Source organism: Phyllosticta capitalensis, assembly GCF_038381095.1.
Source record: "Phyllosticta capitalensis strain CBS 128856 chromosome Unknown BKA78scaffold_9, whole genome shotgun sequence".
NCBI lineage: Eukaryota > Fungi > Ascomycota > Dothideomycetes > Botryosphaeriales > Phyllostictaceae > Phyllosticta > Phyllosticta capitalensis.
Window position 1 is genome coordinate 195,457 of NW_027117447.1, and position 25,357 is coordinate 220,813.

At 54.5% G+C, this 25,357-nt stretch overlaps 8 protein-coding genes across 8 annotated transcripts; 4 read left to right on the forward strand and 4 right to left on the reverse strand.

Annotated features, from left to right (window-relative positions):
* Positions 1–162: 162 nt before the first annotated feature.
* BKA78DRAFT_182409 (uncharacterized protein) lies at positions 163–886 on the reverse strand. The gene has a single exon (XM_066883438.1). The coding sequence runs from the start codon at positions 792–794 to the stop codon at positions 318–320; it is 477 nt and encodes a 158-aa protein (XP_066740927.1). The 5' UTR covers positions 795–886; the 3' UTR covers positions 163–317.
* Positions 887–2,011: 1,125 nt separating this feature from the next.
* Positions 2,012–2,851, reverse strand: BKA78DRAFT_298062 (uncharacterized protein; the record flags this gene model as incomplete). Its single annotated transcript, XM_066886854.1, has 2 exons — positions 2,012–2,654; positions 2,709–2,851. 2 exons carry the CDS (start codon positions 2,849–2,851, stop codon positions 2,012–2,014), a joined length of 786 nt encoding a protein of 261 aa, XP_066740928.1.
* Positions 2,852–3,090: 239 nt separating this feature from the next.
* On the forward strand, positions 3,091–3,575 carry BKA78DRAFT_355242 (uncharacterized protein; the record flags this gene model as incomplete). The annotated part of the gene is made up of 2 exons (XM_066891871.1): positions 3,091–3,410; positions 3,515–3,575. 2 exons carry the CDS (start codon positions 3,091–3,093, stop codon positions 3,573–3,575), a joined length of 381 nt encoding a protein of 126 aa, XP_066740929.1.
* A 305-nt stretch (positions 3,576–3,880) lies between these two features.
* On the forward strand, positions 3,881–5,399 carry BKA78DRAFT_182430 (Glyoxalase/Bleomycin resistance protein/Dihydroxybiphenyl dioxygenase). Its single transcript, XM_066883439.1, has 3 exons — positions 3,881–4,754; positions 4,803–5,160; positions 5,222–5,399. The coding sequence occupies exons 1-3, from the start codon at positions 4,185–4,187 to the stop codon at positions 5,251–5,253; spliced, it is 960 nt and encodes a 319-aa protein (XP_066740930.1). The 5' UTR covers positions 3,881–4,184; the 3' UTR covers positions 5,254–5,399.
* Positions 5,400–13,917: 8,518 nt separating this feature from the next.
* On the reverse strand, positions 13,918–15,991 carry BKA78DRAFT_321297 (seryl-tRNA synthetase). The gene is made up of 5 exons (XM_066889012.1): positions 15,790–15,991; positions 15,562–15,735; positions 15,268–15,501; positions 14,580–15,223; positions 13,918–14,516 (listed from the first exon to the last, which is right to left on the reverse strand). Exons 1-5 carry the CDS (start codon positions 15,920–15,922, stop codon positions 14,256–14,258), a joined length of 1,446 nt encoding a protein of 481 aa, XP_066740931.1. The 5' UTR covers positions 15,923–15,991; the 3' UTR covers positions 13,918–14,255.
* Positions 15,992–16,651: 660 nt separating this feature from the next.
* Positions 16,652–18,373, reverse strand: BKA78DRAFT_255387 (transcription factor Opi1-domain-containing protein; the record flags this gene model as incomplete). The annotated part of the gene is made up of 2 exons (XM_066884992.1): positions 16,652–17,883; positions 17,932–18,373. 2 exons carry the CDS (start codon positions 18,371–18,373, stop codon positions 16,652–16,654), a joined length of 1,674 nt encoding a protein of 557 aa, XP_066740932.1.
* An 864-nt stretch (positions 18,374–19,237) lies between these two features.
* On the forward strand, positions 19,238–20,045 carry BKA78DRAFT_182496 (uncharacterized protein). Its single transcript, XM_066883440.1, has one exon. The coding sequence runs from the start codon at positions 19,384–19,386 to the stop codon at positions 19,969–19,971; it is 588 nt and encodes a 195-aa protein (XP_066740933.1). The 5' UTR covers positions 19,238–19,383; the 3' UTR covers positions 19,972–20,045.
* Positions 20,046–20,351: 306 nt separating this feature from the next.
* BKA78DRAFT_374227 (ABC-2 type transporter-domain-containing protein) lies at positions 20,352–25,145 on the forward strand. Its single transcript, XM_066892786.1, has 4 exons — positions 20,352–20,823; positions 20,870–23,136; positions 23,263–24,961; positions 25,104–25,145. The coding sequence occupies exons 1-4, from the start codon at positions 20,371–20,373 to the stop codon at positions 25,131–25,133; spliced, it is 4,449 nt and encodes a 1,482-aa protein (XP_066740934.1). The 5' UTR covers positions 20,352–20,370; the 3' UTR covers positions 25,134–25,145.
* Positions 25,146–25,357: the final 212 nt, after the last annotated feature.

The following is a 25,357-nucleotide window of genomic DNA, read 5'->3' on the forward strand; positions in this document are numbered from 1 at the left end:
GCGACATACTCTTGTCCGGTTCTCCGGTGTCTTGAGTCTTGATTACACAACCCTCTGCATGCGAGCCATGGGCTTTTTTGAGTGAAATGGGACACAAAAGATTGACAACAATAGCAACAATGAAGTGGCAGTCGATTTGGTTTTGAGATTTCAGGCCCTCATGACGGCAGACGGAAAGACTCGAGGAAGAAATAATGACTGATTAAAAACCTCCTTCCACGCCTTCCACCATCACGCCTGAAGCATGCAACATCCATCCACCCCCCATCTCCCCCCCTTTCCCCTTCAACCGTTGCACTCCCCCATCAAAGCTGCAATCAAGCACACACCGTAAACGTCAAATCCGCGCCATTGGCGCAAGTGCCACTCGCAACATCCGGTGGGGAAATATCATCGGCGCCAGTAAGCGAGGGGCAACTGCTATCGCTGCTCGACGCGGCCGTGAAAACGGTGCCAAAGGGGTTGCCGTTGTCGCCCTCGTAGACGTCGTAGGTAACGACGCCGTTAGGCTGCTGGAGGGATCCCGCCGCCTCGAAGACGAGCTCCGAGTCGACGTCGGTGCCGGTCCAGACGTGGATGTGCGCGTAGTCGCTCGAGCTGTCGCCGTACGTGTAGACGGGCGACGAGGCGCCGGCGGCGACTGCGTCGCCGCTTTGTCCCGGTGAGCTTGCGAAGGTGTTGATTGTGTTGATGGCGAAGCTGCATTTGTTGATGACGGTGATGCTGCCACTGGCGTGGGCTGTGGCGGAGAAGGCCGCGGCTGCGAGGAATGAGAGGAGGCGGAGAGATGGCATGTTGAGGGTTGTTGGTTTTGCGTTGTTGTAAAATGTAAGTTTTAGATTGAGGAGAGGTTGATGGCTGATGAGGATGGTGTCGATGGCAGTTCCATGCGTGCTGCCTCTTGCTTAAATACGCTTCCTTTCACATTTTGACCTGCTCTTCCAACTCAAGTGTCCCTAACTGACTGCTTTGGAATATTCAATAGAGTATGTCGATCTCATTTTTCGCCCTCCGCGGAGTGGAGTGTTGTCTACAGCTAAGCAGCATTGAAAGCCGTGCCCTGCAGAACGACGGTGACAGTAGGGCTAAAACTGCTGAAGAATTCTTCAAGTGGAGTTTATACTTCCGCTCCACTCCGCGCAGACTGGGGGACGGGGGCTGCAATTGGGGGCCAGGAGTCGTTTTGCGATGTTGATCATGTCCATGGATAGTATTATCCATAGTCACAGACGTCATGATCGTGTCGAATTCGTAGCCAAGAGTGCCGAGGAAGATATCCAGAGACTGAGTGGCCCCGGTACCAGCTCCGAGGGCAAGTTTTCCACGACGTGGCGGAGTAGAAGTTTTCGCCCCCACGCCCCCTGACGAGCAAGAGGTCGGGGCCTGGCGATCACCAAAAACAGCGCTCTTCGGCTGCGGCCGTCCTCGGGAGCGTGTACATACCAGGGGGAGGACCCTGCAGCTGGTGACTTTGGCTCTGTCTATTTAGTTGCCTCTCTTTGATTGGTGTGTATTTGCGATGATGGAGATATCCTTGGCCCGCGAATGCAAAGTAAATTGATCAAAACGAACAGTGGCTAAGGTGTGGATATCGCTCTGGCGATCTCAAGGAAAGCCATCGCTACCTGGTCGTTTGGTCCGTGAGGAAGTTGGCTTGCTAAAGACCCATGCGCGGTTAGTAGCTTTGGAGCTGTAATGTTTGCCATGTCAGCAGCGACGTGCCGAAAGCTGTTTGACAAAGAACCTACCTTCGGTACCAGCACAAAGATGATACGGACAAGCATTTCATATCTGCTTTCTCAATTATTCTGCCTCCTGCACTGGTCCAGGAAGTAGGCTGTAGCTCGCTCCGGCGCACCTGCGTCCACATCAAGACTACCAGAATGTTGAGTCGTGGATTTTCCCTGAAGTATGCTAGACATTTGAGGATTTCGCGCGTCTCCACACCATACCTTTTCTAACCCAATATGCTCACCAACCCAAAACGCCAGACCCTGAGTGACTTCTCACTTTAGAAGTACACGCCCTCCTTGTTTGCCTCCTTTCCTCTGACCGTCGCCGTGTCCGCCTCCTTCTTGGCCTTCAGCGGCGGGAAGTCGAACTTCTCGCTGCGACCGCCCTGGAGCTCCTTCCACGCACCACCGAGCTTCCTCACAGGCGGCCAATCCGCCCAGGTCAACAGGCCCACCCACGGCTGTACATTCCAGCCCAGCTCGAGCACGGCGTCTGTCCGGTTTGCCAGCTTGCCTTTGTAGTCGGTGATTTGGTACTTGGGGCGCTGCTTGGAGAGGTGCAGCTCGCCGGGTGGGTAGAGCGGTTCTTCCTGTTGTTGCCTCTTTGATCGCTTCGTCCGCGCGTCCTTGGGCTCCGGGTGGACGTAGTGGTTTTGGTGCCACGGCGCCGAGGGCGAGGCGAGGATTGCGTCCCAGATGATGGCTTCGGAGGGAGGCTCGGCAGGGTCGAGTGAGGGGTACTTGGCTACGATGTAGACAAAGACTTGCTTGGTATTCCAGGTGAAGAGTGAGGTGAGGTCTAGCATGGAGTTAGACCAGCGCTTTGTCGGAGGGAGATGGTGCATACCGGCATCAAAGTCGAACTTGATGTGCGCATATTCTTCCTTTTTCGCGCTGTAGTAGTGGGGACGACCGCGGACTCTAGGGTGATGTCAGTCAACTTGCGGAGCTTGCTGGTTGCGCGCGACGACGTACACTTGGACATTGTGCAGCTTGATGGTACCGGAGGGTGTTTGCGGCGAGATGAAGTCGGAGAAGGCAATGAGGGCAGCCACGCAGGCTACGACGGTGGTGAAGAAGCCAAACACATTCTGCGCGCGAACAAGCGTAGAATGCATGTTGGCGACCTCTGGAGAGCGGAGGATTGGCGGCTGGCGCGTGTGATGTTGTAGAAGTGTCGCGGTCCGCGGAGCTCGGCCTCCAACAAACGCAAGGGACCACGTTGACGGAGCTCGGCCACCACTTTTCACGGTGCCGTCATCGACCCTCTCAACACCACCCTCTCGTGCTCTTCTTTGCTTTTACACTGCTTCCCTGTTGTGCTTCGTCTTCCCTTTTGACTGCTAAAGGCTTCAGCATGTCGACCAACGTACAGCCGTCTAAGCCCAAGAAGCCGAAGAAGCCGTACCACATATCCAAGGCCGACCTCCGTCTGGACGAATACATTGAGGAGCAAAACTCCAAGAATCCATCCCTACTCGTCAAGCGGGGCGTAGATCATTTGAAGACATCCTTCCAGTTCAAATTATACGTCGCCTTGCAGCTGGCAGCGGCGACCATTGGCTACGGCCAGGTCATGTTTTGTTTTGGAGTCTTTTGGGCCATGATTGCAAATACGGGAAAGAGAAAAAAGGGCGAGATGAGCGCATACTCGATATTCAACAAAGATGTTCAATCGTAAGTCTCCCTGCTGTTGTTGAAAGCTCCAAATCCGCCTCTGGAAAGCTCTCTTGGACCCCTCGGGTCTACTGTTGGTGCCGGACAGGACTGATGTCATCTAGTATCGCGGGAAGCACGGATATGGAGGCCCTCGACAGAGAATTGCGCACGAGAGGTGTTTGATGCTGTAGTTACAAAACATCGCCGTTGTACGCCTTGCAAGGTGGATCGGATTTAGCATCGGACTACGACCCCAGCCCGCCTGACACCTCATCCCGAGCCACCTGCGAGCTCGGCAACGCGGGGAACGATCTTCCCTTGACGACTATCCGGGGCCCACCGCATCGCTTTCGAATCCGAGCACTGCCCTGAGTCGTCCAATCTGGTTACTCAACATGTCCAAATCGTCGAGCAGACAGGACGACAGTGATCAGCTTGGTTCAGTGCCAATCCGAGCAGTGCCATTGGTCGCCATACCGATTCCCGAATCGGACTAAAGACACCAGACAGTCCCCCCGCCACTCCACAGGGACAACCCCACCTGCTCTTCGGCAATCAACTGCCGTAAGCTTACTTGTGCGGATTTGGGAGGCCAAGGCATCAGACGAGCTTAATGCCAGCTACCAAGGCCCAACCATGGTTATATTCCCTGGTCTGCGGCCATACTTCAAGACTCCGCACCAAACTATAGAAAGAGACTAGCACCGCTCGCCCTATTCTGAGCTAGCATTCAATTGCTCCCTTGAATTCCACCACTATCAAACGTATTCGGCCAGCACTGCTTCCGACGCCATGACGGGTCCAGAGCGCAAGATTCAGCTTGCCAAAATCGCTCATGTCTACTACAAACACCGAAACTTGGAAAAGGCCCACGAGTTTGCCATTGACTTTGGCTTTGAAGAAGTCCACCGCACAGATGACAAGATTTACTACCGAGGCTACGGCCGCGAACCGTTTGTGTATTGCTTGATCAAAGCAGACGAAGACGAATTTGGAGGAACCGCTTTCGCCGTTGAAAATGAAGAGGATCTCGAGTATGCGGCCAAGATCCTGCCCAATGCCGAAGGGCCATACGAGATGAAGGACGCGCCTGGTGGTGGAAAATGTGTCACATTCAGGGAGCCCACGGACAACTTCCTTTGGCACTTGGTGTATGGGCAAAAGATGAGGGACGACGAAAGAACGTTGCCGACGCTCAAGTTCAACTTCCCAACGAAGAAGGAGCGGCCGCCAAACACCTTCCAGCGCTTCGAAAAGCGGCCCGCTCCCGTGCACAAGCTGGGCCACTTTGGATTCTGCCACACCAACTGGCAAAAAGCGTTTGACTTTTACCACTCGCACTTCAACTTCAAGCCAAGCGAGGTAGGCTCATACCGAGGTCAATTCTGGAATTTTTACTAATTTGCACAGATCCAAGCGGACGAAAAGACCGACCAGAACTGCATGGTCTTCAGCCGCCTCGACCGCGGAGACGAGCTTGTCGACCACCATTGCTTCTTCTTTTTCGAGGGCCCCAAGGCGCATATCCACCACTCGTCCTTCGAAACCCACGACTTTGACACGCAGGTCCTCGGACACGACTGGCTCAGACACAAGGGATATGAGAATTTGTGGGGTGTGGGCCGGCACATCATGGGCAGTCAGATCTTTGACTACTGGTACGACCCGGACAAGTTCGTCTTGGAACACTATGTGGATGGCGACTTGCTGGATGCCAAGGAGGACACGAAGCTGTCCAAGGCCACCCTGGATACGCTTTACGTGTGGGGTAAGTGTGAATTGCAGGTTACCTTTTGATTGACTTGGGCTGACCAAGACGCTCTTGACAGGTCCCGATGTCCCGTCCACTTTCTTGGTTTGAGACAGTACGGTTTGCGGGGTTGGCGAGGGAAATTGCAGCTTGCTCTAGCAGTGGTTGCGTGGCTACGAATACTGATGACGAAGACAAGGCTCGGAGATGGCTGGACTGCTCGCTCCAAAGAATGTATACTATTCCTGCAATCCAAATGGGTCTTGGACAAGGTGCAACTTACAAGACCAATGACATCTACCCAGGGTTCGGCCGATTGAAAACTCCGGTCTTGTCGCCTCATTCTGCATAACGGGAACAGGGATTCCTTCGATTACGAAACTGATCGTAGGAAATACAACGTCAAGCTGCCGAGCTTCTAGGGAGCATCACCGCAGTCCGATGGTCTCTTTCGCCATCAGTCAACCCCAGTACCCGTCCTACAGTATACTTGAAGTACGAAGCCGCAGGAAAACTCCAAGAAGCTCCTGCCTTTTCCGCGCGCCGAAAGCCCAAGCAGTCTCTTCTTCTATTTGTTCGTGTCCCAACGAGGCTTCGTGGTTGCTCTGCGACAAGTCGGAAGCCGTTTATCCGGGACTCACCACAGCATTCGCTAGCCTCTCTTTTTAGATGACGAAGAAGGGAACGAGCGCGCAAAGCTGCAGACTCGAATACAGCAACTACCACGCCTCGTCTACCTGACACACGAGAAATCTTTGGTGCAAGACTTGCATTCAGGATCTCGACTCATAATCAGGGCTCCACGCGGAACCCCAAAGAGTCAGGAGCAAGTCCGACAAGAAATGTTGGTGGGCCATTTCAGAGATCAGGGCCGTCGCGGCAAGATGGTGCTTTTCACTGCTTGTGGCTGAAGCTTCTGGAGAAGCTGGCTGGAGGAGCGAGCAAAAGAAAGGTGCGGAAAGCGATGGAGTCGTTGTCGCAAGACACTTTGCAAAGTGCAAATGTTGTCATGTTCATGACTCCCCCAACCGCCCAAAAGTCAGGCGGTTCTCTCCTTTTTCGCGCCGCCTTTCCTCCAGGGATGACTCGAGCGTCGATAGAAATGTGTTTACGGGACTGACGCTTTTATACCGTCGATATATCCGGCGAACTGGCATGCGACCAGTGTCAGCCGACTCTTGGGCATCCGGAGGGCGGCCGTGTGTCTGGTTCCGCCTTTGCGCATGCTATAGCATGCGTGAAGAGACTGGTTGCTCAGCATTCATCCAAATCGAGACTCTTCTGGAGTCCATGATGCTGGAGCTTCTCGCATCGTTTCGATGATGCTTCTCTTCGTGCCTTGGCCCTCCAGGATTCGAGAGAGATAGAAGAAGACAAGAGAGGACCAAGGACACAGTGTCACTGCTGTTGTCTGGCGCGGAAACTCCTGGCTCCAATAGTATCGGTGTATGCAACAGGGAGGAGCCAGAGTACGCTTCTAGAAAGTCGGCAACGTCTTTATCGCCATAAGCAAATGGGTTGGAGAAGCAAAGGTGGGAGGTTAAGAAAGGAGACTTTTATACCTGCAAAGTCTTTCCTGGTGTCATGTGCTCCACGTTGGAAATTCGTGAAGCCACAGTCAATCGCTTCTGCCTTCTTTCTTCCTGACCTTCGACGCGGCAATCAACCAGTCAGTCAGTCACCACCCACCGACGCCAGCCTTTCAACCTCTAAGTGATCACCTCACGTGTAAAGCCTACTCCCAGCCCATCTGCTCCCGGCAGCGCGGCTCGGTCGTGGTGATCATCGTCTCCTCTCTTCTGCTGCATCTTCTGCCCAAGGTCATCACCATGATGAAATCTCGCTCTTTACGAGCCTCTCTGTCATCTCCTCACTAGAGTCACAGCGGAATGCGTGGCAGAGGCGACGACGGTGGACTCCAGCAGTGACACTCGTCTTCAGTGTGGTATTTCAGGCTTGTGAAGCCAACTCCTGGCAGGAAGTTGGACGGGAAAAGAGGAGGAAGCACAAAGGCTTTTTATACCAGAAAGCCTTGCGAGCGTCGATGTCATGCGCAATCTTGGCTTGCAGTGTCTCTTGATATTCTGATGGATTGCAAATGTCAGTCGCGATTCTTGCCCGCCGCTTTTCACACCCGCTACTTCGCCAAATATCGACCATTCGCCGGAGTCCAACAACATCAGGTCAAGGTTTTGAAGTTCAGCATGTTTCGATATCACTTTGCTCGCAGTCATCCTCTTTCACCTCCGCAGACTTTTTGAACACCTGTAGAGGCCCAAACCTCACCAAGTGTTTCCTTTGCTCGCTTCGAACGCGAGCGCAGTCGTCCTTGCGCACAGCTGTATATTGCTGCACCCTAGCTCATAGGATGGGGAGAGTGAAATAAGAGAGAGGCCGGAAAAGAGGAGTTTAAATACATGTACTCAATCCATTTTTGAGTATCACGTGGCCCGCGTAGGCTTTCTATGGTATACTGACCAGTTTAAGATTCAGGGGCTGGGGCAGGCGCGACTCAGCAGCAGCCAGACCTCAACCACGTTGCTGCCTGCTTCCAACGCAACCTCCGTGGTCGACGCTTTCCTTCGCAGCTCCGTCTCCCGAACGATTCGCCGCCTCAAATCGCTCTTCTGCAGCACCGCGCAACGCTGACCCGCACCGAATTCTTATCTCATCCCACACTTCTCTTCGGAACATCGCCTGACGCCCACAGTCTGGAACCCAAACAACCAGCAAGGCGTGACCTTTCCGTTAGGATGCCACAACCTCCCACCCACAGTAGCTTTAGCTGCAAGCGTGGCGTCCTTCTGCATCTTCTGCAACTGACCACTGCTGCGTGTGGAATGGCAGGGAGAGGGGATAAGGAGGGAGGTCTTACACTCAAGCACCTGGCGCGGACATCACATGAGCGACAGCAGTCATGATGTGCCCACTACTTAGTTGAGCGAATTCTCAGGGGCCTCGACAATCTTCGCAACAGCTGACTAGCTCGACCAGACGGTCAATTCTACACTTCGCATCGTCCCCAAATTGCCAAATCACCAAAGTCTTCCGCATTCAAGCATTTGTACATCAAACAGTCCTTCGCTGTTATGAGGCAGTGCTGTCCAGCGTTGAACTCTTTTCTTGCTTTTTATCAATACGACTGAAAGCAGAATGCTGCGAGCACAACAACGGTCGAGAAACCAGTGAAATATTCCATGTGTTGGGGTTCTTCAGCCTCCAACCCACAGTGGAAGGCTTCTCAAGAAGTTGTACAGCAAGTGAACCAGCCGTTAGTGTCGTATTTCTGCGACTGACCACAGGTGCGCGTGAAGTGGAAGAGAGAGGAGGCGGTAGCGAAGAGGGCTTTTATACTCAGCCGCCTTGCAGATGTCACATGAGCAGCGGCAGTCATAGTAGGTATCTGCCCAACTTAGTAAGTTTTCAGGGGTCGCATTTATTGCGACATTGTTTGTCTGCGCCAGTCCGACGGACAGTATTCCCCGTTCGTGACTAGCCCTTCTCAAATCTCGGAATTCAAAGACTACCAAAATTCAACTCGACCGCAACCCCTGAGTCCATCTGGAATCCACATTGTCTTCTCTCATCGCAACACAATGTTGATTCCCATCATCAATGCTGTGTCTTTTTCCTCTTACTTCCTCTTCATCCAAACACCGACGCCTCATAGACCGCGCAAACGCAAACGCAAGCCACAGTCTACTACAAGTGGAGTGTTGAGACCAGAGCCTTCCTCCCAGAGTGGGCATGGTGGACAGCGTGACGACCCAAGTCATTGTTACTAGTGATTTTGTCAACCACCAAGGCAAGGGGTGAAGAGGAAGAAAAGGAAGCAGAGAGGAGGCGACTTTTATACTCATGAACAACTGCTTGCATGGGATCACATGAGTAATCTTCTACACACCGATGGACTCGGAAATCTATCACGCTCAAATCTCAAAACGATATTTCAACAAAATGCTCTCTCAGCACAAAATGACGCTGATTTCCGTCGTCACCTCATCCTGCTTCCTCTTAATTCCTCCCCATCTCCACTTGTAGCACACGGGCTGCGCAAAGAGAAAGCCAAACCACAGTACCATCCCACTCAATGACTGGGACCAAAGCCACCCTCCCGCAGTGATGTCCCCCCAATGGATCCTTTTTGGCCAAGTGATGATCCCAGTTGCGTTGGTGAGGATTTCCTGGCGATCGACCGCCGCGGCGTGGAATGAAGAGAGGAAGAAGGCAGCAGAGGGGAGACAGCTTTTATATTGTGAGGTGGAGCTCGTGCGAGTGTCATGTGGGCAGATGACCACAAAGCGGTGAGCGATTCAGGGGTGGAATAACTCATGACATCAGCTGAAATACGCAGCCTAGGTGCTTTGTTCACAGTGGTAGTTCTCCCGCGCGGCAGATTATATACAACCCAATCGACACTCCATCATCACGCTACGACGCTGCTTCGCGCCATCACAGTACACTCTGCTGCTTTCACTGATTTTTCTTTGCGCCGAAATATCCAAAGGACAGGAAAAACAAAGGAACCCAGAACTCACACACCCAGTGTGGGCTTCTTGAAGGGAAGGAAGGCAGAGCATTCTCCAACAGTGGGTAATGTCATTTGTGGTGCACCCAGTCATATCTTCTACAAGCGTGTCAAACACGACTGGCGTCGACTATGTGTTGAAGAGCACAAGAGGAGGGAGAAAGGGGGTTTTATATCTTTGAGAGCGTCCTGAAGCTTGCCGCACGTCGAAAGGAGTCATGAGACAGGAGTCAGGAGTCAGGAGGCCATCAGCACATCACAGGACTCCCTCCACACCCTCTTCCCTTCCCACTCACGCCACCCCTCCTCTTCTCTCACCTTCTATAAATACATACTCTCTGTCCAGCGTCTCGTAGACCAAGGCAGCGCCCAACAGACAGCCATTCATTCTGCCGTCCACTACGACGACGACTGTCTCTTTTGCCCTTGCGAATGATCACCATAAGGGTCACTGTTCTCTCTCTCTGCTTGACGTCTCACTTTCTTGGGGACGTCTCACTTTCTTGGGTCTGTCTCAGGATACTGCAGCGTCGCTGCCTGCCCAAAAGCTGCGAATTTCGATGGTGATGGGCGGCGAGATGGCGTCGTGCTGCTCGCCATCATCACTACAACACTTCCACACATCCTGGCTCCCTCCATCTCTCGTTCTCCACACACACGGAACCAAGACAGAAACCAGAGAAAGAAAACAAAGACTTGTACACAATGGCTGTTGTGACAACCACGCAAAACACACAGTGATACTTGAGAAAGTGGGCGCACCAACACCGGAGGCAGCACAGTAAGCTAAAGTCCAGAAGAGGACTTCTAAGATCTTTTGCTGTAGATGTGTTGATTGACAGAGTGAGTAGGAGGGGAGAGAGGTTTTTATACCTGCCCTCTCCAGTGGAAAGGCGAAGGCCCCCACACTTCTGCCCGCTCATCCTAACCAGCCAATCAATCCGCCGTTCACGAGGGTTTTGCGTCAAGACCCACCGTGACAGATCAGCTGGCAAATTTACCGCAGATGGCAGCTGTAAGTGTCAATTGTGATGGGCAACAAGATCGCAGCGTGCTGCACTTCATCATCATCCATTCACACATCCTCCCTCCTTCCTTCTCACCGCTTGCACCGAACCCAACCAAAACAGGGAGAGAAGAAAACGAAGAAAGTAAATGCTCGCTGGCAATGCGGGCAAAACAAACAGTAATAAGGGCCAAAAAGCAGACACGACCGAAACGAGCAGCAGAGAACATTCGTATTTGTTTTCCTGCTGATGCGGACACTGTCCCCATCTACTCGTGTGAGTGAGTTGGGGGTCAAAGGGAGAGTTTTATATACCTTCCCTTCCCTCTCCAGCAAAGCCGAAGTCGCAGACGTGATGAATCAATGGGCTGATTAATTCATCAGTCACAAGGAACCTGCATCAAGACCTACCACGCTAGCTTATCCAACAAGTTCCCTACAGATGGTAGCTGCAAGAGTAAATTAAAACAAACAGCAAACGACATAGCATTATACTGTACTTCGTCATCGTCATTCTTTCAAGCACTTCCCTCACTCACTCCCTCCCTCCTCTCTCTACACTTACACCCAAACAAAACAGACAGTAGGAAAACCAAGACGGTGAAAAGCTGGCACAACCGCGCAGACACAGTGCCAATCTTTCTGACCACTGAGGCCAGCACAGTAAAACGCTGACATGATTTGCACAGCTGCTTGTCAACATATGTTTGCTGATGGGAAGAGAGTCAGTCGAGGGATGAGGGGAGGAAAGAGTTTTATATCTAGGTGGAAAGGCAAAGGCATAGACATGCATGTTCAACTGACCGATCAGTTCATTGGTCACTTGTGTCGAGACAGAGTAGGGCTAGTAGGGTGATTTGCTGCAGAGGTTAGCTAATAGTGTTAATAGTGCTTAATATCACTATAAAAGGTTAATGCATCCTTCCTCTATCTCTTCCTCTTAGTACCCATGACCAACCAAAACAGACCAAGAACAAACAAACAAAGTACAATGCTCGCAGCAGTAACTTCAGCTCATAGCTGCTGCTACTGCCGAAGCTGGGGGTGGTGGCCGCGGAGTTGAAAGGAGCGAGGAAAAGGGGAGAGGAGGAGAAAAGAGGGAGTTTATAGCCCACTCGAAGCGCGAAGAGTTAGGCGCAGACGTAGACGTGCATGCTCAACCAAACAATCAGTCCGTTGGGTACTTGTGTCGAGGCGGAGTAGGGTCAGCAGGGCAATTCACCAAGAGACTGCGAATGTTGATGCCGATGGGTCATAGAATGGTGTAGCGCTAGACATCAACTGCAACACACACTCCACCCCTAAGGTAGTCCCTAAAGCAGTAAGTAGCGAACATGCGCCTTCGAAAATACCCATCGCGCTGCTGCGTTGTAAGTGGATCAAGAAGGCCATGTAGGGTGTTATCCTGCTATGAAGGCTGCACGCCAGAAGACGCGCCTAGGTAATACTCTCAGGTAAACGTCACAGGTGACTGCGCCGGAGCGCCCAGACCTCCCCCTCCTCCATGATCAATGAGCTATATTACACCAAACCTCCACACCGCATTCCAATAACAACGGCTAGCCACCGCATAGTGGTGGTGTTCCTGGCGTAGTGGTGGTCAGGGACTTGGCCACGATAAGGAGATGACCACCAGTAGTTTCAGTGGGCTACTGGCCAGAGTGCTCCCGTGTTCGAGTCCCGCCGTTGTTATTTTTGTTTTGTTGATTTTTTGGGGTCTTTTCTTTTCTTTTCTTTTTTGCTCGCTTGTTTTTGATCGCTTGTTTCAAAATGTCATGAGTAGGCTTTGAGTTCCGGCATTTGCCAAAAGCGATGGGCAGATAACAGAAGGGGCAGGGGTCCTAGGAAGGTGATGAAGGTGGAGGTCTGGGCGCTCCCGTCCGGCGCAGTCACCTGTGACGTCACCTGAGGGCAGTAGTTCGGTGCGTCTTCTAGCGCACGATGTCTATAGCTAGATCAACAACCTACATGATCTTCTATGAAAGGCTACAGGGACAGGCACGCCTTTGATATGTCTTCTGTTGGAAATTCTCCTTTTGCCGGCTGTCTTGAGTGTGCCAATGATCGACTAGTTGGTGTGGATATGAGCTGTGGGGAGAGAAGGTCTATGTACTGCGATGGAAGGGCGAAGGCGCAAACATTGGGTGCATGCTTAACCAATGAATCAAACCCGTTGGTCGCTCATGTCAAGGCTGAGTGCCTAGGATTAGCAGGCCTATTTGCTATAGAGGCTAGCTGTAAGTCTTAGTAGCAATAGGTAATAGCACAGCATCGTGCTAAATACCAGCACAACACTTCCACGCCGCGTCCTCTTTCCCTTCTCCCTCCTATCTCCTTCGCCTCGTAAGAGAGGACAAAATAAAGCATAGTAATCTAGTCCGCATTTATCCAGGAAGACAAAGAGATAGCAAAACAGTGTGAAGTGTGTTGGAAATGGAAGCAAGTAATAGCGGCAGACAGCAACCGAGCCACAGTCAAGCAAGTCTCCATGACTGTTGCAGCTACTTACTGCCAGGGCAGTGGGTAGTTAGGGGTCGCGCAGTCGAAAGGACCATGGAAGCGAGCGGAAAGAGAGGGTTAAACACTCCCTTCCAAGCGAGAAGGTGTAGACGCGATGAGTCAGTAAACCACTAGTAGGTTAGTTGGTCGTCACTCATTTCAAGGCTAAGTAGGGTCAGCAGGGTGATTTGCCGCCGAGGCCAGCTGTTGGTGTCAATGACGGCAAGCAACAAGACAGCGTCACGATGCTAGACGGCATCATCGCCATCCTTTCACACATTCCCTTCCTCTCTCCCTCCCTCCTCCCTAACCCCGCCCAAACAGCCAGACAAGAAAGAAACCAAAGGGAGTGAAGTGTCTCGTGCCACTAGGCCACGCACACGCAGAACAAACAGTGTACGCATTGATTGCATCTTTTTGCTGCTGCTGCTGCTGCTGCTGCTGCTGCTGCTGCTGCTGCTGCTGCCAGAGCAGAGTTGTAGATAATGAGTTGGTTGGAAGGACGGGGGGTGAGGTTTATATACCATGCCCACGCCTGTGGAAAGGCAGAGGCCCAAGCACGCGTGATAAGTTGAGAGCGCGGTCGCTCAGTCAGTCAGTCAGCCACTCACTCAGTCCATCCATCCGTCCATCCACGCTGTCATCGTTGCAAGGAAAGGAAGGAAGGAGGCCTCCATCTCCTTATTCACCACCTACCTACCTACCTACATTCTTAGGTACCATCATTCGCTCATAACGGCGGCCAGCGGGAAGTGTGATGCCGCGACAGTTCAAATGCTTCTCCGTCTAGGTCTGTCTGTTCTATGTGCATACATGCCACACCTATGGACGTGCTCCGGCGAGTACTCATTCACACACAAATCAATCCATTCATTGGCTCATTGAATTCATTCCCGGCCCCAAGGCGCAAGCCAAGAAGCGATGATTTGAAAGTCTTTTGATATATGAGAAATCTTTCCGAATTTGCTCCCCTGCCCTCCGCTCGGATATCCAGCCGCATCCATATGCCAACCAACGCAGCGCGCGTCGAAGCTCTCTCTACCGCGCCCGCATCCACTCTAACCCGACATCCTAACCCACCTAAACCTTCAAGTCCTTCATCTTGTCGGCAGCCTCGCCCGTCGCCGCAGCGGCAGCAGGCTTGGGCTTGGGGGCCGCCTTGGCACCGCCGGCGGCCTTGGCCGACGTCGTGTCCTTGGGGAGCTCGCGGACAAAAGGCAGGAACTCGGGCTGGCCGGGGATGTACTTGCGGAGGACCTCGGGGACGGTGAAGCCGTCGGGGGTCTGGTAGTTTTCGAGGATGCAGCACAGGCAGCGCTCGGTGGCGGCGAGGGTCGAGTTCTGCAGGGGGGCACGCGTGTCAGTGTTGTGTTGGAAATGGGATACTGATGAACAGAGGCCTACCAAAGCGTGCACGTATTCCTTGCGCGCCGCCGTCTGCTTCTTGGTGCCGTAGCGGATCTCGAGCTCGCGCGTCTGGTAGTCGAGGCAGTTGGAGCACGAGACGAGCTCCTTGTACTCGCCCTGGAAGGGGAACCAAGCCTCGAGGTCGTACTTCTTGGACGCGGCGTTGTTGAGGGCACCCGAGACAATGGCCACGACTTCGTACGGCAGCTTTAGCGTCTGGTAAAACTCCTCGGCCGTCGCCATCATGCTCTCAAAGGCCTCCCACGACGCGTCGGGCTTGGTGATGAGGAACTGCTCAATCTTTTCGAATTGGTGCACGCGGAAGATGCCCCACGCGTCGCGGCCGTGCGAGCCGGCTTCTTTTCTGAAGCACGTCGAGTAGCCGGCGTACTTGATGGGCAGCTCAGCGGGCTGGAGCCACTCTTCCGAGTGGAGGGCGGAGAGGGGCTGTTCCGAGGTGGCGATGAGGTACTTGTCCGTGTCCTTGTTGTTCTCGTCCTCGGTGACCTTGTACAGCTCCTCGTCAAACTGCTCGAGTTGCGCAGTCTTGGCCATTTGATCTCTGAGCATCATGAAGGGAGGGGCGTTGGGCTGGTAGCCCTTGTTGTAGAGGAATTCGAGGCCGTAGTTGATGAGGGCGACTGGCACAATTAGCAGACGTTGCAAAACGTGGAAAGAGACTTACGGTTCAAAAACAGACCCATGCCCGTCAAGCAGTAGCCGCGGTGGCCGACAACCTTGACACCACGGTCCGGGTCGTAACCACCGAGGCGGTAGAGCACCTCGTGGTGAGAGAGGCAGTCCTTCTTCTCCACCGTGACACCCTCGGGCGCCCATGACCGTATCTTCTCGTTGTTCTCCTCGTCATTGCTGACCGGCACCGAAGGGTGGACGTAGTTGCCGACAGTCTTGACCTTGGCTGCGCGCCGTTAGTGCCCGCAGTTGCACACGCCGGGGATCCAGACAGAGTCGCACGCACCAAAGAGCGCCTTTTCCTTCTCCACGGCCAGGTCCTCCTGCGCCTTCTTCTTGTTGGTCAATTCCTCCTTGAGCTTCACCAGGTCGTCTGCGTTCTCCTTGGCCTTTTTCTTTTGTCCAATCTCCTTTTGCGTCTGGTTAATGGAGGAGCTGATTTGCGTCGCCTCGTACTTTGCTGCAAGTCCTGGTCAGCTTGCATTGTCCCAATGGCCGGCGGCTCGAGTCGCACTTTTCCTGTGGTCTTCCCACATGGCAATAATCTCGTCCACCACCTCGACCGAGGCGCCGCGCTTGCGCTGCGACTCCCTGATCTTCTCAGGGTTGCCGCCGCGCTCGGTGATGAAGTCTTGAATGTCGAGCATTTTGGAGGATTCTGGGGGTGGAGAGGCGAGGTTGTGGAGAGCGAGCGAGGAATGTTTACAGGCCAGAGGTGCCCCGCGATATGCCAGTCACTGGGAATGATTTCGCACATGAGTCATGAGCGGTGAGCTGAGCTTCGGCGCCGGCGAAACACCACGCCGAGCGTCTTTCAGATGCTTGGAGAGTTCTATGGGTAGTCCAAAGGCTGGAACACGGCATTCGTCGCACTATTACTCGAAACACACTGCCTCAAATTTAGAGCAGCAGAATCAAATCGCATCCATTCTCGTGAGAAACGACCAACTCGCCAAATAGAATCAAAGCACTGCCCATCCGCCAAACCACGCATACAGAGGCTCCATGCTGAGCCTGGCTCTGGTCATTACTATGTACTCCAACAACCAAGAGGGAATCAATCGACCGAAAACACAAAAGATCAGGCAGACGACGTTGTCAACAAGTCATCCAAATGTAGCCGTGACGCCAAACAGTCTGAAAATGAACAATCAACCCGCTAAGACAGACACCCATGCAACAAGTGAAATGCAAATGACAGACAACCAGACACCAAGGATATGGAGAAACAGTGGAAAAAAGTCGGAAAAGAATCCCCCCCTCGAGAATGAGAACTTTTCCGGTCGGAAACTCGTCGTAACGACAGTGGAGGATTGACCACGGTCTGGAAAAAAGATCACAAAACAAGTCGTAAGCGACAGTCGGGCTGGTCGCACTTAGTTTTGCGGCGGCATCATTGGGGGCATGGCAACCCCGTTTGCTGATTTTTCGTCGTGCGACGCACTTCCTTCTTCCTCCCTCCTCTTCTTGCCAAAGGTATCGAGCCACTGCTCAGCGCTCTGAATCGTGCTCGTAACCACCATGCTGACCTGTTCCATCATGTCGAGCCCTTCCTTGGCGTAGGCGAGCATCCTGTTTGCGCGTCTCACTTCGGCCCCGGCACCATTGCTAGCGTGCCCATCCTCAGCGTACGCAGTGGCCCGCCAGCGGCCAGGCACGGAGAGGAGTTGGTCACGGACAAAGTTGCTCGCGTTTTCCGGCAGCGCGCCTCCGGCATAGGTCGACACCATTTCGACGACGCTCTTGACTGTTTTCCAAATATCTTCGCAGAGCGACTTGATCTTGTCGGCCAAGCGCCTGCTCTGCTCTTCCCGCTGTCGCTCTTCAAAATCGCGCAGGAGTTGACGGGATCCGACGCCCTTTTCGTCCCTCATTTGCTCGGGGGCGCTGGAGGAATTGGTCGTCCTGTCATAGTCCTCGAGCACCATTTTCAGGGCACGCATGACCTTGGCCAAGTGGTTCGAGGCGTTGCTCATCATGCCAAGACAAAATTTGAGGCTCCGCAGCGACGTCTCAGACAGCGCAGCGCCAAGACCAGAAGTGGTAATCATCATCCTGGTTGACCAGTGGGGTTGCCGGTGGCTCTCAGAGGGCGACTTTTCATGGCCGTTGGTCGCTCTTTCTTCATAGGCTGGAGAGCGATTTGAATCGTACGGTGGCAGAGAGTCCTCGCTCCGGGCGAATGAAATATCCGAGTCTCCTCTAGTTCTCGCAGCTCTAACCGGGGGTGTCTGCAAACCCTTTTCAATGTCCATCATGTCGGTATCTGTGCGCCGTCTCTTGTGACCGTGGAAATCCTGTTCGCCATTTGGCCGCTCCCCCAGATAGCGACGAATGCTTCTCTCGACTCCAGTGCGACGGCCGACCGAGCCCACGGTGTTTGCGACGTTGCGCTCGAGAAAGTCGGCACTGTACTGGACAAAGCGAGGCGAATAAGCTTTGGTGGAAGAGTAAGCATTCAAGGATCCGTTAATGGTTCCGCCAATCCAGGGGTGGCTTGACGTCAGCAGAGAGAGGAGCGGCTCCTGGCGGTTTTCAGTGTCGTGAGAAAAGCCATTGGCTGGGGGTGGAAGAGTATTGCTGCGACCGGAAGGAGACATGGCATAATCTACGAATATCAGTTTTGGCGGTCGGCTGGAGCTCATGTTTTCCATACCTGGGTTACCGAGTCCTACTATGGCTTCGGCAGCCAGAAGCTCCTTTGAGTTCAATGCCCCGGGTTGCGCAGGATTGTTTTGGTGCTCATCGATGCTGACCATGCTTTCCGTGTCCATGGGGCTGCCAATTTCAAGGTCGGCAGCAGCGCGAGGAGCGGCCGTGGGCACGCGAGGAAAGGAGAGGCCGTGGAGGTTGGTATTCTGCCATGTTTGCGACTCGGCCGACGAGGGCGGAAATAGGTTCGCGCGGTAATTGTCCGAGGTGTTGGAGAGGTTGCGCGAGTGTGTCGAGGCGGGGAGACCGAGAGACTTGAGGTCGGGCAGGTGGACGCCGTTTGGCACAGGGGTCGATTGAGGGTCTTGGGTGGGCACAGAGGGCAGATGCAGTGTATCCGGGTCGCTGTGGGCGTAGGCCGGCGGCCGTTCCTGGCCCAGCTCCATCGCCCACTGATGCCGGCTGGGCGATTGCGGGCGATGCGAGGGAGACGGAGGGTGAGTTTTGTCGCAGCGAGGTTGTGTAGAGGCGATGCGGGATCGTGGTGGTTGGCGGTGGTTGTGGTGATGGGGGAGGAGATGAGGGGAGAGACAAGACAGCCGTGAGCAGCAGCGTGGTTGGCTCTAGCGCAGGCTCAGGCTCAGGCTCAGGCTCAGGCTTGGGCAGTGGCAGTGGCAGTCTCTCTCTGAGTGGACGGGCATCACATGCTTAGCGCGGCATGTGAGATGAAAGACGTCGTTGACTTTTGCCGACGGCCCACCACTCACATGAGCTGGACGCTGTTCCTGTCGCCAATCAAAGACATTTACGTTGTCTTTTTTAGAGACGACATGTGAATGGCGAGTCAGCGATATGTTACAACTACAACAACATAAAGAGCACCTCTCCCATATTCCTAGAGGCTGCGACGGTCGACAACGCACCCGTGGCACGCGCGCTAATTCGGCATCAGGTGCCCGTATAGTGCAGATTAGCCTTCTTGCGCCGTCGGCCAAACACAATCCAACCATCGGCCTAGTCTGCGCTTTTGCGGTCAACCAAGAGGCGAAGGAGCACGGCTGACTGCTGCTTGTTGTTGCAGAGGAGGCATTCAAGTCGACGCTTAAACGCCTAAACAATGAAGCGCCAAGAAGTCGACACTGATTGCCAATTCGGTTCACCATGCGATTTTGCAATTGTGGATCGGATTTACAGCCTGGATCCACCTTTTTTTCGACCGTCGGTGACGCAAACCACTTCTCCTCGGATGTTGTTTTGATGGTTGAAAGAGTGGCATCAAGCACACCATCGGACCAGGATTAGACCACGAGCGAACCTGTTTGCCTCGGGCTCCTGGTAGGTAGTTTAGTGCCCTTGGAGGAACTACCAACACCACGGCACGTGCTTGGTCAAGAGGTGATTCGAAATCAAGCATCAAGGTGGCCAGGCACACCCCAGACGGCATCCGAGGACCTGCATGCAGAACATGTCAACAAGCGTCAAGCAAGGACGACGTGGGGAACATGGAATCCACAGCGGTGTGAGTGTCCTGTTTGATATATCAGCAAGATGCAGACAATACGAGGCGTCTCAACAACGGCATCGTCGGCAAATGTCTCACCAACCGCACCCGAATGGCAAAGGGGGCTTATCACGGTGCCACAGCATCTTCAAAAGTCGACACCGACAAAGGCCAAGAGCAGTCGACGGGCCAATGGAATGCTCAAGATTCGCCTTGATTCATCTTGATTCATCAGCAAAACTGCCGGACAACGGAGCGGGAGCGCGGTCCGCTGCGTCTGCCGACAAACAACCGGAGATCAGCCCTCGTCGCCTCTCTGATTTGCTCCCTCCACCAGACACCGACCTCTGCTCCCGTCTGCACAGGCCCGCCTCGGCTACCATGGCCGTCCACACGTCCGCCACTTCTCGGATGGTTGTTGTCCACACGCGGGGGACGGACTTGTGTGCGATGGCTGCAAAACTTCTTCTTTCTCACCATCGTCCTGGCCGTCTTAGAAGCCTACCAAGCTTTTTGCTTAGCTTGCTGAGACATGAAGCTTAACCTGCGCGCCGGTTGCAGTAGGGACATGGATTTCTCTGCTCCCGGGACCATCTCCAGGATGGGCCCATTTGCCAGCTGGTCGTGTCAATGCAGTCTTCTAGAATATCGCGCCCCACATTGCCCCATGTGTCCAACCAGTAGTCGGCGTTAAGCCTCATTACTTCCAATCTCCATGACTTTCCAAGGACTACATACCTTGCAGCGCTCCTTATAGTGCATATTTGCCGTGCCCCTCCCCCAAGAGCCCCTGCTCTCGCTTTTCTTTTTTCCCCAGCGACGCTCTTTTATTGACGGCCTGCCGTCACCTCCTTGCCTCTTTGCCATTGTCAAGTTTTTTTAGTCCAAAACGGCCGTGCGAGGGTGCCTGACGGCCGGATCTTCAAAGAGTCAACCGGCGTCATGGACGCTGAGAGGGAGATTCAGACCACTACGGTCAACACCACCACTGGCTTATCCTCGACTGCCTTTGAGAGCAGCGCAACCAACGAAGCCACTGTCATGACCTCTGGCGCCTCTGAAAAGGGCAGCGATGACGGCAACACGCTCAAGTCTGAGAGCTCCATCAACATCAACGATGGCGTCGACGTGCAGCGTGCCGAAGCCGCTTTCCGCACTCTGAGCCGTGAGTTTTCCAAGGTTAGCGAGAAGCGCGTCACCATTTCCCAGGACAAGAGCACCCTCGATCCTGAAAAGGGCGCCGCTGGCGAGACTGCAGGCCCTTTTGACCTGGAGTCGGTGTTGAGAGGGCGCAAATCCGAGGCCGAAGAGGCTGGCATCAAGGCCAAGCAAATCGGTGTCATTTGGGACAACCTCACGGTCAAGGGAATTGGTGGTGTCAAGACCTACGTCAAGGTAAGTAAAATACCATCTACTCACGAGACTTTTGTTGACGTGACAGACCTTTCCCGATGCATTTGTTTCTTTTTTCAACGTCTTCGAGACTGCCAGCAACCTCCTCGGACTGGGCAAAAAGGGAACCGAGTTCAACATTCTTCAAGACTTTTACGGCGTCACCAAGCCCGGAGAGATGGTCCTCGTCCTCGGCAGACCTGGATCCGGCTGCACCAGTTTCCTCAAAGTCATTGCAAACCAGCGCATTGGTTACACTGGCATCGACGGCGAGGTCCTCTACGGCCCCTTTGACGCAGACCACTTTGGAAAACGCTACCGAGGAGAAGCCGTCTACAACCAAGAAGACGATGTCCACCATCCTACCCTGACCGTCGGCCAGACCCTCGACTTTGCCCTGGATTGCAAGGTTCCCGGCACCCGACCTGGTGGCATCGGCCGACACGAGTTCAAGGAGCGCGTCATTGACATGCTTTTGAAAATGTTCAACATTGAGCACACGAAACGGACCAACGTCGGAAACGCCTTTGTACGCGGAGTCTCGGGAGGAGAGAGGAAGCGTGTCTCAATTGCCGAAATGATGGTCACCAACGCTGCCGTTTGCTCTTGGGACAACTCCACCCGTGGTCTCGATGCCTCGACCGCCCTGGATTACGCCAAGTCCCTCAGGATCTTGACCGACATCCACCAAGTCACAACCTTTGTTTCCCTCTACCAGGCTTCGGAATCCATCTACGAGCAGTTTGACAAGGTCATGGTCATCGATTCGGGACGCATGGCCTACTACGGACCCATCAAGGAGGCACGAGGATACTTTGAGGGCTTGGGCTTCCTCGAGAAGCCTCGTCAAACTACCCCGGACTATCTCACCGGCTGCACCGACACTTTTGAGCGCGAGTACAAGCCTGGAAGGGGCCCGGAAAACGTCCCCAGCAGCGGCGAAGCGCTGGCCGAGGCCTTCAACAAGTCCGACATTGCCGCGCGCAACAGGGCAGAGATGGCCGGGTACCGCGAGCAGATCAAGCACGAGAAGCAAGTCTTTGACGACTTTCAGACCGCCGTCGCCCAGGGCAAGAGGCACGCTTCGAAGCGCAGCGTCTACACGATTCCGTTCTACCTCCAAGTGTGGGCGCTCATGAAGCGCCAGTTCCTGCTCAAGTGGCAGGATCGGTTTTCGTTGACGACAAACTGGGTCACCTCGATCGTTGTCGCCATTGTCCTCGGTACCGTCTGGCTCGACATCCCCAGGACCGACTCTGGAGCCTTTACCAGGGGCGGTCTTTTGTTCATCTCGCTGCTGTTCAACTCTTTCCAGGCCTTTTCTGAACTCGTCTCCACCATGCTGGGTCGACCAATCATCAACAAACATCGAGCCTACACGTTCCATCGACCCTCGGCGCTTTGGATCGCCCAGATTGGAGTCGACACTGCCTTTGCCGCCGTCCAGATCCTCGTCTTCAGCATTATGGTGTACTTCATGTGCGACCTCGTCCGCGACGCCGGGGCCTTCTTCACCTTTGTGCTCATGATCATCACCGGCTACCTCTCCATGACGCTCTTCTTCCGCACCATGGGCTGCGTGTGCCCGGACTTTGACGTGGCCATCCGGGCCGCGGGAACCGTCATCACCTTCTTCGTGCTGTCCAGCGGCTACCTGATTCAATGGCAGTCGATGCAAGTGTGGCTGCGCTGGATCTTCTACATCAACCCGCTGGGGCTGGGCTTCTCGGCCCTCATGATGAACGAGTTTGAGCGCATCGACCTGACCTGCGGCACCGACCTCGTGCCCAGCGGCGGCAACTACAACGACATCAACCACCAGACGTGCACGCTCCAGGGCAGCACGACGGGCTCGCGCATCGTCTCGGGCTCGGCGTACATCACGTCGGCCTTCAGCTGGGACCCATCCAACCTGTGGCGCAACTTCGGCATCATCATCGTCCTCATCGTCGCCTTTTTGATCGCCAATGCCACGCTCGGTGAGCTCGTCAAGTGGGGCGCTGGTGGCAAGACGGTCACGCTGTATGCCAAGGAAGATGCCGAGCGCAAGGAGCTCAACCAGAAGCTGGCTGAGAAGAAGTCGAACAAGGGACACAACAGTGCGCAGGCTACGGACGAAGATTCGGGCCTCTTGATCGAGTCCAAGTCTATTCTTACATGGGAGGACCTCTGCTATGATGTGCCACACCCCGCGGGACATGGTCAACTCCGTCTGCTCAACAACATTTTTGGCTACGTCAAGCCTGGTGAGCTCACTGCGCTTATGGGAGCGTCAGGAGCAGGCAAAACTACGTTGCTCGACACGCTCGCTTCGAGGTATGTCTTTTGAACAAGTAAACTTTTGGAGTTGAAATGTTGGGGGGGTTTTTTCCTTTTTGTGTTTTGCCGCACGATTGTTCTTTCCTCTGAAATGGTAAAGACCATTTACTGACTACCTCGTAGGAAGAACATTGGTGTCATCACCGGCGACAAGCTGGTTGACGGAAAAGCACCTGGGATTGCTTTCCAGAGAGGCACGGCTTACGCCGAGCAACTCGACGTCCATGAGCCAACCCAGACTGTCCGCGAAGCCCTCCGCTTCTCAGCCGATCTCCGCCAGCCCTATGAGACTCCCCAGTCCGAAAAGTACGCCTACGTCGAGGAAGTCATCTCGCTCCTGGAAATGGAAGACATTGCCGACGCCATCATTGGAGAAGCAGAGACTGGTCTCGCCGTCGAACAGCGCAAGCGTGTCACCATCGGCGTCGAGCTTGCGGCCAAGCCTGAACTGCTGCTCTTCTTGGACGAGCCTACCAGTGGTCTGGACAGCCAAAGCGCGTGGAACATTGTTCGCTTCCTCAAGAAGCTGGCAGCCGCTGGCCAAGCCATTCTTTGCACGATTCACCAGCCCGGCTCTTCCCTCTTCGAGCAATTCGACCGCCTGCTTCTCCTCCAACGTGGCGGCCAATGTGTCTACTTTGGTGACATTGGCCAGGACGCCACGACCCTCATCGACTACTTTGCTCGCCGTGGCGCCCACTGCCCGCCGAACCTGAACCCTGCCGAGTGGATGTTGGATGCCATTGGTGCTGGTCAGACTCCCCGCATTGGCGACAGGGATTGGGCCGACATTTGGAAAGAGTCGGAGGAATTCGAAAAGGTCAAGAAGGACATTGTCCGCATGAAAGAAGAACGCATCGCGGAAGTTGGAGCTGCCCCCGAGGTCCATCAAAAGGAGTATGCGACGCCGCTTTGGTACCAAATCAAGCGAGTCTGTGGCCGCGCTCAACTGTCCTTCTGGCGCACTCCCAATTACGGCTTCACCCGCTTCTACTCGCACGCCATGGTCGCCGTCTGCACGGGTCTCTTTTTCCTGCAGCTCGACGACTCCCGAGCATCTCTGCAATACCGCATCTTCGTAATTTTCCAAGTAACGGTCTTGCCGGCGCTCATCCTGGCGCAAATCGAGCCCAAGTACGCCATTGCGCGCATGATCTCCTTCCGCGAGCAATCGTCCAAAACGTACAAGACGCTCCCCTTTGGCATCAGCATGATCCTGGCCGAGATGCCGTACTCGGTGCTGTGCGCCGTCAGCTTCTTCCTGCCCATCTACTACATCCCGGGCTTCCAATCGGCATCGTCGCGAGCCGGCTACCAATTCTTCATGGTGCTCATCACGGAGATTTTCAGCGTGACGCTGGGCCAGCTCATCGCCGCCGTGACGGCCTCGCCCGTCTCGGCCGCCCTCTGCAACCCCTTCGTCATCATCATCTTCGCGCTCTTCTGCGGCGTCACGATTCCCAAGCCGCAGATCCCGGGCTTCTGGCGCGCGTGGCTGTACCAGCTGGACCCGTTCACGCGCCTCATCGGCGGCATGGTCGTCACCGAGCTCCACGGCCGCAAGGTCGAGTGCACGCCGTCCGAGTTCAACTCGTTCGCCGCGCCGCCCGGCCAGACGTGCGGCCAGTACATGGCCGACTTCTTTGCCGCCGGCGGCCCGGGCTACCTCCGCGCAAACGACACGTCGACCTGCGATTACTGCGCGTACAAGGTCGGCGACGAGTTTTACACGCCCCTCGGCTACGACTTTGTGCACAGGTGGCGCGACCTTGGCATTTTTATTGCGTTCATCGGCAGCAACATCATCCTGCTGCTGTTGGCGGTGAGTCCTCTTCCTCTTCCTCTCCTGTCCCTTCCCTCCCCTTCACTCCCGTTTTCCCCGTTCTGCTCAGCTTGCGCTGCGAGTGTCGCCTGGACAAGAGTAAAGTACTGCGGACAAAGTGCTGACGTGGTATGCCATGCAGGCTCGCTTCCTCAACTTCAACCGCCGCTAGTCAACCTGTCGGTCGTGTCGTCGTCACGCAGATTCCGGGCTTCTTCGGATGCCCCCCTCTCTCCAGCTGCTGCTCCGATTCGCCTCGCGGCCGCCCCTCCTGCCGTCATTCCTGACTGACGGCCCTTGCGGCATGGAGAGAGACAACGTGTGGCTGGGCTGGCGTGGGCGGCTCTCTGCGGCACGCGTGCGTGCGTGCCCACCTAGGAGTAAAAGCTGGAGCGA

What these genes read in the sequence shown, in the direction of transcription:
- BKA78DRAFT_182409 (XM_066883438.1), bottom strand. Translation starts at nt 794, where the DNA reads ATGCCATCTCTCCGCCTCCTCTCATTCCTCGCAGCCGCGGCCTTCTCC.
- BKA78DRAFT_182430 (XM_066883439.1), top strand. Translation starts at nt 4,185, where the DNA reads ATGACGGGTCCAGAGCGCAAGATTCAGCTTGCCAAAATCGCTCATGTC. An exon ending in TCAACTTCAAGCCAAGCGAG is followed by an intron (nt 4,755 to 4,802) that starts GTAGGCTCATAC and finishes TAATTTGCACAG; the next exon opens with ATCCAAGCGGACGAAAAGAC. An exon ending in GGATACGCTTTACGTGTGGG is followed by an intron (nt 5,161 to 5,221) that starts GTAAGTGTGAAT and finishes CGCTCTTGACAG; the next exon opens with GTCCCGATGTCCCGTCCACT.
- BKA78DRAFT_321297 (XM_066889012.1), bottom strand. Translation starts at nt 15,922, where the DNA reads ATGCTCGACATTCAAGACTTCATCACCGAGCGCGGCGGCAACCCTGAG. An exon ending in GTGGGAAGACCACAGGAAAA is followed by an intron (nt 15,736 to 15,789) that starts GTGCGACTCGAG and finishes CAGGACTTGCAG; the next exon opens with CAAAGTACGAGGCGACGCAA. An exon ending in AGGAATACGTGCACGCTTTG is followed by an intron (nt 14,517 to 14,579) that starts GTAGGCCTCTGT and finishes GCCCCCCTGCAG; the next exon opens with AACTCGACCCTCGCCGCCAC.
- BKA78DRAFT_182496 (XM_066883440.1), top strand. Translation starts at nt 19,384, where the DNA reads ATGCAGAACATGTCAACAAGCGTCAAGCAAGGACGACGTGGGGAACAT.
- BKA78DRAFT_374227 (XM_066892786.1), top strand. Translation starts at nt 20,371, where the DNA reads ATGGACGCTGAGAGGGAGATTCAGACCACTACGGTCAACACCACCACT. An exon ending in GTGTCAAGACCTACGTCAAG is followed by an intron (nt 20,824 to 20,869) that starts GTAAGTAAAATA and finishes TTGACGTGACAG; the next exon opens with ACCTTTCCCGATGCATTTGT. An exon ending in CTCGACACGCTCGCTTCGAG is followed by an intron (nt 23,137 to 23,262) that starts GTATGTCTTTTG and finishes ACTACCTCGTAG; the next exon opens with GAAGAACATTGGTGTCATCA.